This window comes from Sinocyclocheilus rhinocerous, unplaced genomic scaffold, assembly GCF_001515625.1.
Source record: "Sinocyclocheilus rhinocerous isolate Xijiao unplaced genomic scaffold, SAMN03320098_v1.1 scaffold3824, whole genome shotgun sequence".
NCBI classification, from domain to species: domain Eukaryota; kingdom Metazoa; phylum Chordata; class Actinopteri; order Cypriniformes; family Cyprinidae; genus Sinocyclocheilus; species Sinocyclocheilus rhinocerous.
The window spans coordinates 50,943-64,618 of record NW_015641015.1 but is presented as its reverse complement, the minus strand read 5'-3'; the positions used below and the strand labels follow the sequence as shown (position 1 = coordinate 64,618).

At 40.9% G+C, this 13,676-nt stretch overlaps 1 protein-coding gene across 1 annotated transcript in view; it reads left to right on the top strand.

The window, feature by feature from the left end:
- Positions 1-13,676, top strand: part of LOC107753725 (neurexin-1a-like) — a 77,243-nt gene that overhangs the window by 14,208 nt on the left and 49,359 nt on the right. Inside the window, exon 3 of the mRNA XM_016569939.1 lies at positions 11,881-11,910. Coding sequence (XP_016425425.1) covers positions 11,881-11,910 — 30 coding nt within the window. The remainder of the gene's footprint in view (positions 1-11,880; positions 11,911-13,676) is intronic.

Sequence of the window (13,676 nt, the reverse complement as noted above, 5' to 3'; positions counted from 1 at the left end):
CCGGTTTCGTGGAACAGCTTCCAAGGAGTCGTTGGAGGATCGCGGGAGAACCAGAAGGTAAGTCTTTCTAGGAGAAGATCGTATAGAGAGTCCAGAACAGTCCATAGGAGTGAACGGTAGACCAGACAGTGAGTGACTGTGATGTGTGTGTATTTGTAGTGTGGCAGCAGGTGCGGGTGATCAGAACTCAGGTGACTGTGATCGGGTGATTATTCTGGCTGGTGACTGCGATGAATCCCTGTGACATTACCCCCCCCTCCAGGGGCGGCTCCTGACGCCCTCATGGCTTACTGAAGACATCCTGGAACGCCAAGTAATCAGATGGGACCGTGACCTTCTCCCGAGGTTCGGGGCTTTCGATGAGGGTAGATGCAACTTGAGCGGAGTGAGATCCTGGGAGCGGAGTGGGTAATGACGTAAGACAGTTGCGGTGACAGTGCTCGCTCCAGCGAGTCACTTCACATGAGTTCCATCTGATCTCTGGAGAATGGAGAACTAGCCAGGGGCGTCCCAGGATGATATCCACGGTGGGTCCCTCCAGTACCAGAAACGTGATTTCCTCCTCGTGTAGAGTGCCAATCTTGAGCCTTAGTGTCGGTGCTCGATATTTCACCCACCCCCGTCCTAGCGGTTTTCCCTGGATGATCTCGACTCGGAGCTCCTGGGCATGACGTCTCCAGGGCAGATGGAGACGATTCAATAGGTCCTGGGATATGAAATTGCCCGAGGAGCCCGAGTCGACGAGGGCAGGGACTGAAACAGAAAGGTCTGGGGTAAATAGTTGTACCGATAGCATTGACAGCGTGGAAATGACAGGGTCTAGTTGGAGGGTACTCACCGCAGGACGTGGGGGTCTGACGGGGCAGGTCTGAAGGTAATGATCCGCCGCCGCGCAGTAAAGGCATAGACCTGCCGTGAGACGGCGAGCACGTTCAGAAGGGGTGAGTCGGGAGGTGTCGACTTGCATTGGCTCTGGTACTGGGGAACCCATGCCGGGCGTAACAGGCTGGTGGGCGGCTTCGGTGGCGTGGCATGCGGACAGACGCTGGGAAATTCGGTTGGCCTTCTGCATGAAGCTTTCCAGTCCAACGGAGTCATCATAGATAGCCATTTGAGCTTGTAAACGGGGATTCAATCCGTGCCGGTAAGCGCTAAGTAGGGCCACCTCATTCCACCCGCTAGTCGCCGCCAGCGTTCTGAACCGCAGGGTGTAGTCGTGAATGGATGACGTGCCTTGGCGCAGCCGCAGTAACTGGTCGGACACCGATAGCAGTCCTGCAGTGTGGCCAAACACTTCTTTGAAATGGTTAGTGAAAGCATCATATTAATTAATTATGGCACCCCATAAGAGTGAACGGTAGACCGGACAGTGAGTGACTGTGATGTGTGTGTATTTGTAGTGTGGCTTGATTGGTGACAGCAGGTGCGGGTGATCAGAACTCAGGTGACTGTGATCGGGTGATTATCCTGGCTGGTGACTGCCGTGACTGTGATGAATCCCTGACAATGACACACAGAAATAGATATTTTAAAGTATGATAAAATTAGAAAACCATTATTTAATTTTTTTAAATAAAAAAATAAGTTTCACAATATTATAGTTTATTATAGTTTCTGTATTACTGATCAAATAAATGCAGACTTGATGATCATAAGCGACTTTCAAAAACATTACAACTAGGGATGCACCGATACCGAGCTCCTGTACTCGTACTCGTACTCTTTAAAATGGCTCGATACCAAATGCCGATACCACACAGCATGTGTTAAGTTCCATATTCAGACAATGAAACACCGACAACAGAACAACAGATAGCAGAATGGAGTTATTAGAGATTAAGGATGTCTACAAAGTATATGTATGCAATGAATATAATGTTAAACATTCAGTATTGACTGTATAGCTGATGTGCGCAAGCCGATAAGCAAAGCACGCTGAGCGGATTGAGCGCGTAGATGCGCGAGCTTGTCGAGTGAATATGCCTTTCTCACAGACATCACTGGAAAGTTTGTAGTTCGGTCGGATACATAAAAAAAAGTAAGTAAAGCAATGCACAAGTTACTTAACGGTAGGGCGAGAGAGAGAGAGAGAGCGCAATTCTGTTATGTGATCTTTGATGATCCCTCACTTAGCACACGCATCATTTGGATTAAAACTGTTGGATTAAATTGTAAAAATAAGACCATTTATAGAGGCATTCACTATAAACATCATTTATTTTTAACCTTAGGCATACACGACTTTCTGGCGAAAGTCAATCTAGCAGCCTGTGTGAAATGCGCTAGGCTGTACTATTCTGCATCAGTACAAATACGTGCACGCGTTGCGCGTGTTTTGCTTGCTTGAGTGTTTCTGAATTTGTTCTGACACAGTTTAACTCTGAGTTCTTGTTATATTTTATTACCATTTTCTAAACTATAGCGAATAAACTGTGATAATGTGAGAAATGTTGAAGGTGTCTGAATAAATTTTGGTTTGACTGTATCTATTTGATAAATGAAGTTAACCAACTAACATTATACATACTATTTTGGTTTCTGTACCCAATATTTAAAAAATTTACAAATGCAATAAAAATATTGGTATCGGTACTCGATATCGGCAAGTACCAAAAATAAAAGTATCGTATCGGGCGAGTACTGGAAAAAGTGGTATCGGTGCATCCCTAATTACAACTAGTAATGTGCCGAAACTTTTGACCGGTACTATACAAGTGAAAATATACACATTTTAAAATGAAATGTTGTATAAATAAAAAGGTTAGAATCATATTTGTTTCAAGTGCTTTTTATTGGGGGTGGGGGGCCTCCAACATGAATTTTGCCTAGGCCCTCCAAATGGCTAGAACTGGCCCTGAAAGGGAATGCGCCCCCGATCTACCTAAATGTGTCTATCTTCGCGCGAATCATTCGTGATCCAGCTTCACCTACAGAAGAAGTGAGTGTAAGGTTTTTTAATGAATATTTGCAAATCACCTTTCCTAATAATGTGCTAGTTAGCGAGTTTCATGATGAATGCGACTAAAGTTTACCATTTCTCAGAGAGAGGCTCAGAAGAGAGGGGTGGGGTCAGCAGAGCTCATTTGCATTTAAAGCGACATGCAAGGAAACAGCTCGCTATGAACAGAGCTGTTTTTGACAGGGTAAAAACGGTGTTGTTTACACTACCATTGATTTTAACCAACCAAACTATGTTACAGACTTTTCATTAAGACCAATCTTTGCAAATCGCCTTTCCTAATAATGTGCTAATTAGCAAGTTTCACGATGAATGCGGCTAAAGTTTACCATTTCTCAGAGAGAGGCTCAGAAGAGAGGGGTGGGGTCAGCAGAGCTCATTTGCATTTAAAGCGACATGCAAGGAAACAGCTCGCTATGAACAGAGCTGTTTTTGACAGGGTAAAAACGGTGTTGTTTACACTACCATTGAGAAATTTTAACCAAACTATGTTACAGACTTTTCATTAAGACCCTAAAGAATCATATCAAGTTGTGGAAAATGGGTATCCGATGACCCCTTTAAAGATCAATGAAAAATTAAATATGTAGTACAGTCTCTATATATCAAATACTGACTGACTGGTCAGTTTTTGGAAGTGTAGATTAGCTATATATTGGCTCAGTTAGCAACAGTTATACCTCGACAGGAATAATGTTGGATGCTCATTTCATTACAGCATTTATATTGTCTGTAGCTGGACTCTCTCTTGTTTTGAGTTCACCGACTTGTATATTTCATTGAATGTGTAATGTGTAGTGTAGTAGTGTCATTAAACACTGAGCAAATCATAATTCAGTGGGATAAAAGGTTAGAGGGATCAATTTTTTGTAGGCTGAAAAATCTGTGGTTCTACTGTAGACATTTAGTCACAGAGACTCATCATCTGAAATCATCCACATTTATCTCTGCTTTATGAACACGTCTGCTCTGCTTTGTTGCATATTGCATACACTATTTTAATTATGCAGCACTTTTAAAAATCAATTTAAAAATCAACTGTACTTAGATTAAGCAGCATTTTAAAAAATCATTTAAAAATCAACACCACATGAAAACATCTCAGGTTAAGCATGTAACTATGGTTTCCTAAAGGAAATGAGACACTGCGTTGAAATGCTATAGGAACGCCTTGCCACGTGACTGCTTTCTGAAGCATGTGTGTAATCAGTCCAATGGAGAAGCAAGACGTCACGGGCGGGGTGACGTAAGCCACCAGGAAGCATTAGAGCATATCCGAAGCAGCACTGGTAAGCTTCTGATAGCTGAAGTAGCGCTGACAGGGATGTAGTATGGCAGAGAGATGCAGCGTGGTTACATGTGTAACCTGATGAGTTCCCCCACAGGGAACTTGGGGCTGCGTTAAAACACTATGGGAACGAGAATGCCCACTGCGCCAGAATGACAAATCCCTGTCAAGTGTGTGTGAGACAAACACTATTCAGGACATGAGGATTTGAGAACCTGGGGAGGAAGCCACGTCTTAATTGTAAAAGCTGACAAATGTGTGTGGCGAGGACCAGCTTGCCGCATCACAGATGTCTGTCAGGGAAACTCCTAGAGAGAAGTCCTCGGAGGCCGCCATACTTTGTGTTAAGTGTGCTCTAACTGGCGCTCAGAGGCCTCGCAGGCAAGTGAGATGGTCTCGACCACCCACCTGCTCGGCATCTGCTTGGAGGGCAGGGAACCTTTCTTGGGCCCACCAAAGCAGACAAACAGCTGATCTGACTTACGCCACAGGGTAGCTCTGTAGACCTACGCATCTTGTCCTCTTACTGGGCATAGTAAGTTCAGCCTTTCCTGGTCAGGGTGGAGGACAGAAGGCCTGCAGCACTATGGGCCTTGGTACTTTAGGTACTTTAGGGACATACCCAGGTCTAGGATGAAGGAAGGCCCTGACCATGCCAGGGGCAAATTCCAGCCATGAAGGTGAGACTGTGAGCACCTGAAGGTCTCATATTCTCTTAAGGGATTAAATAGAAAGGAGAAAAACTGTTTTTGAGGTCAGGAACTTGACTGGCCCTTCCTCAATAGGTTCAAAGGGGGCATTGCACAGGCCCTCCAGAACCACCGCCAGGTCCCAGGTTGGAATTTTAGAGTGCTGTGCAGGCCTCAGCCTCAGGGCGCCACAGAGGAAACGAGTTACGAATGGGTCTCTTCCCAATGACTGAACACCCAGAGGGGCATGATAAGCAGCTTTGGGCGCCACGTACACCTTCAGCATGGAGGTAGATAACCCTGTGGAGAAACACTCCTGCAGAAACTCCAGAACTGTACCAAATGGGAAGTTGACTGGGTCTTGCAGTCACTGTCCGCACCAAGAAGTGAAAAGTTTCCACTTCAGGAAAAGTTTTGCACTGTTTTCTTGTGCTGGGAACCCCTTGGTCTTGAGCTACTAGTGCAAAGGCCTCATGTACAGCAGGCTAAAAGGTATTGGGCGCAGCTGCCATCAGACCTAACAATCTCTGAAACTGTGTGACAGTGAGTGATTGGCCTTCTCTCACTCTTTTTATGGCTGTGAGAATCGATTCGATACGAGCAGGAGACAGACATGCCTGCATGTTCATTGAATCCCACACCACGCCAAGATAAGTCGTTCTCTGAGCTGGAAAAAGCAAGCAAAAACCTGATTTGAGACACAATCTGTTTGATAGTGAGTATCTTTAACCAAAAGTGTTTAATAGCATGGTTCAGCAGACACAGATCTATTATCAGACACAACCCCTTCTTCGGAACGATGAAGTATTGGCTATATAACCCGGACTTTCTCTTGAGCAGAGGAACACGTTCTATGGCCTCCTTCCTCAAGAAAGTGTTTATTTCTTGTTCCATAACTAGAGTCTGCTCTGCTCAACCGCATTGGAATGAGGCAGGTGAGATCCAAACTGGATTCTGTAGCCTTTTTCTACAGTCTGCAGGACCCATTGTGAGACATTTGGCAGAAGTTTCCATGCTGCCACAAAGTCTACTAAGGGAACCATCCTCTTGAGGCTGGCCTCTGGTGTGGCTAGAGTTGTCACTCCGGTGCCCTGAAGTGGATGACAGGCAGGGAACGACCAGCCTAGCAACTCTAGTGCCCCTGCTGGAGGGGATGAGCATTCTTGTGCCATACATACCATTGTCAGGCGGCAGCTGAAAACCGTGCTCACTGGAGACCGCTGTGCCCTGAAGCACCGGGGGTCCCCGACAGAGAGAGCGTGTCAACTCTCAATCTTTCTGCAGGGGAGTATGTGAAGTGAAGCTGTGCTTCTGGGCTAGGTGGTACGAGGATCTGGATGACGGCTGAGGCTGCTCCCACCCAGCAGCTGGGGGGACCTGAGAGCGATGAGGGAGGAAGCGCTGGAACGCTGCCGTCTGCTTCCTCGCCTCCTGAAACCTCTTGACGACAAGTGTTTTTTGCATCGCCGAAGATTCCAAAAGGTAAAAGCGGCGCGTCCAGGAGGAAGAATCTGTCCTTATCATGCAACTCGGACAGATTCAATCATAGATGTCTCTCCGTGGCTACCAGGGCTGCCATAGAACAGCCGATGGCCCTGGCCGTCTCCTTGGTACCATGGAGAGAGATCTGTGGCCCGACGCAACTGCGCCAGAATCTGTCTCCTCGCCCTCATCCAGGTCCTTAAGCAGGTCAGCTTGTTATGCCTGGAATACAGCTATAGTGTGCAGACATGTTCCAGCCTGACCTGCTACCGTATAAGCTTTACCCAATAGTGCTGATGTAGCTTTAAGCAGCTTAGTGGAAAACCTTGGGGCCTTCAGGGATGATGCATAGTCAAGGGTAGGGCTGCACGATATATCGTTTCAGCATCGATATCGCGATTTGCGCATCCACGATAGCCACATCGCAGGATGTGCGATGTTTAGTTTACTGATTGTTATATTTATACTGATAGTTTTCATGACAGCTGTCGTGTCACGCCGCCCCGCGCCGCAACAGCTAGAGGCTGTCTACACTGGACGCGACAAAGCGACCGCTGTAAATTATTTGAACTTTGTGTCAGTACATCATAAAAAGAAGTAGGGATTTACTCTCGGGGATTTGTCGTGCCACGCCGCATCCAGTGTAGACCTCTTCACTGATTATAATGGGTTGTATTGTATTTTATCACGTTGCGCTGCGCCACTCACATCTGGTGTAGACACAGTGAGAACCACGCAGATGCACGTGAGCACCGTATTCCATTGCTCTCCGAGTCTATTTGTGCCTGAAATATAACAAAGAGTGAAAAATTTAAGGGGGTATGAATACTTTCCGTACCCACTGTACATGTGAAACTGTCAAAATGCAAGTCTCTGCAATTATCCTTGTAACGAGTAGACCAGACAAACACAAACTGAACAGACTGGGACTTATAAACACAGGGCAATCAGGGGAACACAGGTGCATGAAATGAGTCAATTAACTGGGACACGGAACACATGGGGAGCGTGACAGTCCAGGGGCGTGACAGATACTGGTTCAATTTTATTATAAACTTTTATTAGCACAGCCATTCTAGTGACAATGGAAGTGCGAAGTATGGATGAAAAATGGTAATATAGTTTATATTAAAACAATATGATTTATGCACTAATTTCTACAGTACAATGGACAGAGTTTCAAATGCTCCTAACATGCATTCACAGATATTGACCAGATTTCTTTCTTTCATTCTTGTTTGTAATGATATACTAACAGCTAATGAATCTTTCTTTATTTTATTTTATTTTATTTTGTGTCTGTGTGTGTGTGTGTAAAGAACAGAGTAGGGAATGCATGTACTGTTGACAGTATCAACATTATTGTTGTTTACCTTTATATCATAAAGATTGAAATCAGAGTCTTATTATAAAGAGATCAGGGCCCTCAAACAACTCAAAAACACTGTACAGCTTCAAAGGAATTAAGTTGGTTTGTGAGTTCTTTGGACCATTAGGTAGCCTAGGTCATGCTTTGGTTGCATCAAATCCAAGTACTAACTTAGGCTGCATGACCATATTCAGGTCTCATCTGTCATAGATTGACCATTGCCAATTGTCTAGTAGTACACAACCAAGACATTTGTGTGTGTGTGTGTGTGTGTGTGTTCATTTTGTGATGTGTAACAACTTAGTTGATCAGTAGTTTGTTGTTCTTCAGTAAGTATAAAAGATTCAGTAATTACTAGATACCTAAAAGTAAACTGACCAGTCATCAGTTTGACAACTACTTAATTATGCTTATATTTTAGTTAATATTGGTGACTGAGGAGAAATGCTTTATTCTTTATTTGTTCTGCATTAGTTCCTACATAGATATGTATTAATATCAGTATTATAGAGTGTTACCAAAGTATCTTTACAGTATAGCTGCTTAATGGGGCAATATATATATATATATATATTTTTTTTTTAATAAATACCTTTCCAGTGAAGGAATTATATTAATGAGGGTTTTTTATGCTTGAAAAACAGGGTTTTATTAACCAAATTGTTTAATAATTTTAATTTTTTTTAACTGAAATGAACGGATTCACTAGAATAAAATGGACTTTCCAGCAAATACAAACAAATACAGCTGAGAGTATGTTAGTTTATGGCTTGGCAGTGAAGTTGCAGGCTCAATATAAATGTAACAGTAAAACAGTGATTGACTATGGAGAGCTGAGCAGATCCATTGACAGGATTGAGGGAAAATATTCTTTAATCTGGAAGCTTTAAATGGATGGGCCAGTGCTACCCCTGCCCCTGGTTTACACAGAACTGACTGTCCATTTCTTGTGAAAATACAATTTCTAGAAGGGTTTAGTATACTGTAGTATTCAAGCATGTTTAAAGCAATTTTTCTGTGCACAATGAACATAAAATTACACAGCACACTATGAACATATGCACAAAACTCTATCACTTGTCAGATGTACATAGAAAAAGGTAATGTCTCAACATGGTATTAGATGTAGACTATCTTGTGTTCAAACTGTTTGATTCAAGCTCATTAAAAATAATAATAATAATACTGGCATTTTGTGTGCTTTTTTGTGTTGTAAAGATCTGAGGTTTTATTTTACTTTTCAAGAAGTAAATTACATTCTGTAAGTTATATCAATATTTACATAAACAAGATGACGAATTGAACTGCTTGTCTGTTTATCTAGTATATATTCTAAAAAATGCAGAATGCTGCTTATTATTTGAAATTTGAACTCTCCATTAAATAATTTAAAAGCTTTTACATTACTTAGATCAGATATAAAGATTAAAGGATTTGGGAGTCTGTCTCTATCTCACACAAACAAATCTCTTTGCTAAAATAATTACTTTGATGCTCTGCTCTGTGTTGTAATTCTAGATATCAAAAATCATATTATGTACAACCTTTACTCAACATCTCTCTTTCAGATGAATTTTATGCACACACACACACACACACAAATATACATACATACATACATATATATAATATATATATATATACACACACACACAAATATACACACACATATATATATATATATATATACACACATTATACATACACACACACACACACACACACACATATTTATATAGCAAATCTTTTACTCAGTGCTTCATATTATTACTCAGTGCTTCAAATTATATTTGAAGAAAGCAGAATTCATGTACATTAATTTAGTATCTTAATCTTAAAAGGATCCTACAGGACCTCTAAAGAAGTATTAAATAAGCAAGTTTGGCCTGACCCTTGCAGTCATAGATTACCAGATTTTGGATTCAAAAGACACCCCATCAAGATGAGACTTGCCTTCGCCTGTGGGGAGTAAACAATTTATCAGAAAAGAGAATGAAACAGAGAGAGCTGCTGATAAATCAAACGCTCTCATACGCACTGTGAACTAGAGCATATTTTTGTTTGCGGTGGCAGAGACACTTTGAGCACAAGTGGAAGATAACTCATGTAGCCAGATCTTTGACTAAACATAAAATCTGACATAATTACACCACAGTCATCAGCCTGGTCTCATTAAAGTATTTGAACAAAACATACATTTTTGTATATTTGTAGAACAGGACATCTGTTTACTGTCAGTGACTCAGGACTGCACAGCATAGCAGTAATAAGTTGCGCTTCATTATATGATACCGTGGTGTAACCATTTTTCACAGCAATTTACACATTTTTTCATGAAAATATCATGAAGATCCACGCAAAAGCTTAAGGAGCTGACAGATACTGTAAGTAGAAATACATCATTTTTTTCTTTCTAATAAGAAAAAGAAATTGTGAGTGTTCATCCAGAACGGTTTCTGACTGGATAATATAGTTATCCAGTTTCAAGTTCAAGGCCGCTGCTGATAAATACACACCAGTGCCACAGATTCTATGTACATTTTGCAAGTTGCTATGTTGCTTGGCAACTATAAACAGTTCATAGATTACAAAAAAAGAGCATTGGTGTCTTTTTGCATATTTTCGCATCCACATTTTTAAAAAGCATTCAGCCACTCAAGGTCATTCCAAGGATAAGCGAGTCCTGCATCGCACCGGTCATAAGAACACCCGCCAGTGGCGGAACGTCCATATAAGCTGCGAGTGCTCCGAATAGCCAGGCAGACTGAGAGAATGAGTTCACACATAAACATGATTATAAATTGATCCCTTGTCATTTGAGATGTTCCTTGAAGCTTAATAAAGTGTTGGGAATAAGTACTTTTAAATTATTTATTTGACAAACAATGGTAATTTTCTGTAAATCTACATCATTTACGGAAGCTTCCGGGCAAGTGGATTCTCTGCAGCTTTGTCTCCTCCGCTCTGTAGCTATGACTCGTCAGGACTGTTGCGTGTTCTCAGTGTTTTGCTGGCATGCAGGTGATTTCATGCTCGAGGTAAGCTGTCTGCGAAGCGCTCGCCCAAGTGGAAAAATGCACTGTTGCTGCCAGATGTCGATTGCTGAAAATTCCATTGTTTGATGCAAAACTAACTCGACTAAATCAAATGAAAAAAAAAATCTTTATATTTTTATGCTCTGTTAAAGATATACGTTATTGTCAACATGCCTAAGTGGTAAGATAAATAAATAAATACAATTATAAAAATGTATATACAATTTTAAATAACAAACATCAGGAAAAAAGAGGAAACAAAATCCTCAGAACATTTTGAACATTCTGAAGATTTTATTTTTATCTATGTTTTCCGTATGCTTGTGTCGTTGTGTCTGGTTTTATCGTTGTTTGCCACGTTACTTGGCAATATTTTAAAGATATTATTTTTGTCATTTGCATGGTCTGTTATTGAAGTAGTGTCACCCGGGTGCGAGTTTTAACTCCTATTCACTGGGAATTAAAAAAGAAAAATCATTCAGTCGATGCAGATATATATAGAAGGGGGGAATCCCCCTTCTCCCCACCCTCTGAATATTACGTATCTTAACGTAACTACGTGTAAACGTTATTTGGCAGTTTTTACTTGGAAAAGCAGCTATGTTTTTATAGCATTCGAATAACTTTGGATAAACCTGAAACGATAGCCTAGAAGGAGGATTGGAGATGAATTTAATTTACAAATAAGGTAGGAAATGTGCATACTTTTAAATCGACACCTGCCACAGTGTTTGCGTCTCTGAGTGCGTCCTAAAAGCCGATGAGGAGGGGGGGATCTTAATCTTAGCACTCAGCATACCCGGTTAAAAATGTCACCGCTCATCACTGACACCCGCTACTTAGGGGAAAACACTATAATGCTCAATCTTGGGTGGCTTTTATAAAATTCAAGTTTTTTTTTTATCTCTGTCAAATTGTGACTACATACAGTATATTTAAGACAAAAGAAAATTAATGTTTTTATTTTTCTATTCGCATTCTCTAGCATTGTTGATTACATGGTCCCAGTTTACTCAGGCCCATATTCTTTGCTGACTGTGCTCTTGTTTTTCTTTAAGGTCTGGCACACCTGATGATGGGCGACCAAGGTATGGCCTCTGTTTTTTTTTCGCTCTTTTGCTTTCTTGTCCTCTCAAGACCTACTTAATGAATTCATTGTTAGGCTGTTGCTGGTCACTGGGGTTGTTCATGATTCGGTCATTAAGACTGTATATATGCACCAGTAGCACAGCATGCACCCTTTTGATCTAGAGTTACAGATCCTCTGAATGTGCTATTATAAGATATTTTTCTACTCCAGCAGAAGTTCCAGGATCTGTGCAATGGTGGCCCATCCACCCCACAACACCACATCTATCACTCATATATGAGTTTCATTTTAGATGCACACAAATACACCAACAATCATTTGCTGAAGAACACAAAAATACTTGTAATTCACATAACAAATCACACATTACAAAATGTATCCTCTGAATGGGCATGTTTCTTTTCCATAAAGGGTAAATATTTTAATTTATTGATTGAAAGGATAACCCGTTGAGATGTAGCATCTCATTTTCGAGGGGGTTCTAGAAACACAAAAATTATATAAGCATACAAATAAAATAACGTTACATAACATACACTGCAAATACACAAATTCACAAACACAAATAGCTGGCTCGTCCTCTCCCTAAAAATACATTATTTTTCAGAAATACTGTATTGTTCTGAATATATATATATATTTTTTTTTTTGTAATTGATATTCAGGGTCTAGACTTTTACTTGTCAATTATACACCTGAAACAACAGGTGGCGCCAAATAGCAACCCACTGCAGTTTATTGTGCTACTGCAATCTAGCCCAGTATTTCTCAACTGGTGCAGTCAAAGAAACAACAACTATGTTTTTATAATGTGAGACTTTTATTTAGAAGAAATACGTGAAAGCTGAGAGAAAAACCAGAGATATATGCACTGTCCTGATTCAGTATCTGTGGTCAGATAAGATGTGGTCAGACTGTATGTCAGTGGCATTATTCTAACTTTATTTTGTAGCTTGTTACTAAATAAAGTCTCTCTCACCTCAGAAAAAGAACTTTCCTGTCCTGTCAGCCATTATACTGTGCTTGTGCGAATAAAGCTCAAAAGAAAGTATGAGCGTGCAACTTCATAGTTATGTTGGTAAATTATGAAATTGCAAAAAAGTTACGTAGTTACGTAAATTAAGTAAATTACGTAGCGTACTATCTAGGAAGGATTTGCATGCAGGTATGTCCATTCTATTAACCAGGAGCAGTTTTCATATGTTTCATTAACTGTTTATGATAGTATTGTGTATTTACCACGGTGACTGTTGTTTCTGTAACCCCAAAATGCTGCTTTATTTTCACTTTTATTTTGTATATTTTTAAATGACTGGTGGGTCATACCAACTTAATTATTTTAATTGGTAACCCTTTAGCATAGGAACCAATTCTCACTTTTAACAATCTGCTTATTAGCATGCATATTACTAGCATATCAGTTTATTAGTACTTATAAAGCACATATTCGGCATTACCATATTCTACATCTCTAATCCTACCTAATACCTAAACTTAACAACTACCTTACTACCTATTAATAAGCAGTAATTAGGAGTTAATAGTGAGTGTAGAGTCTGGACCAATCAGACCAATCAGACACACCATCTTTCATTAGATTTAACAAATCAATTATTCATTAGATTAACAAATCGTCACAGACCCCTCACCCAATAAACATACTGGGTGCCAGGTTGTCTGCGAACGACACCAGGCCCCCGGTCACCATGGAAACCAATGCTGATATCACTGGTTTTATTGCCCAAAGGAATGTGGGTAGAGAAA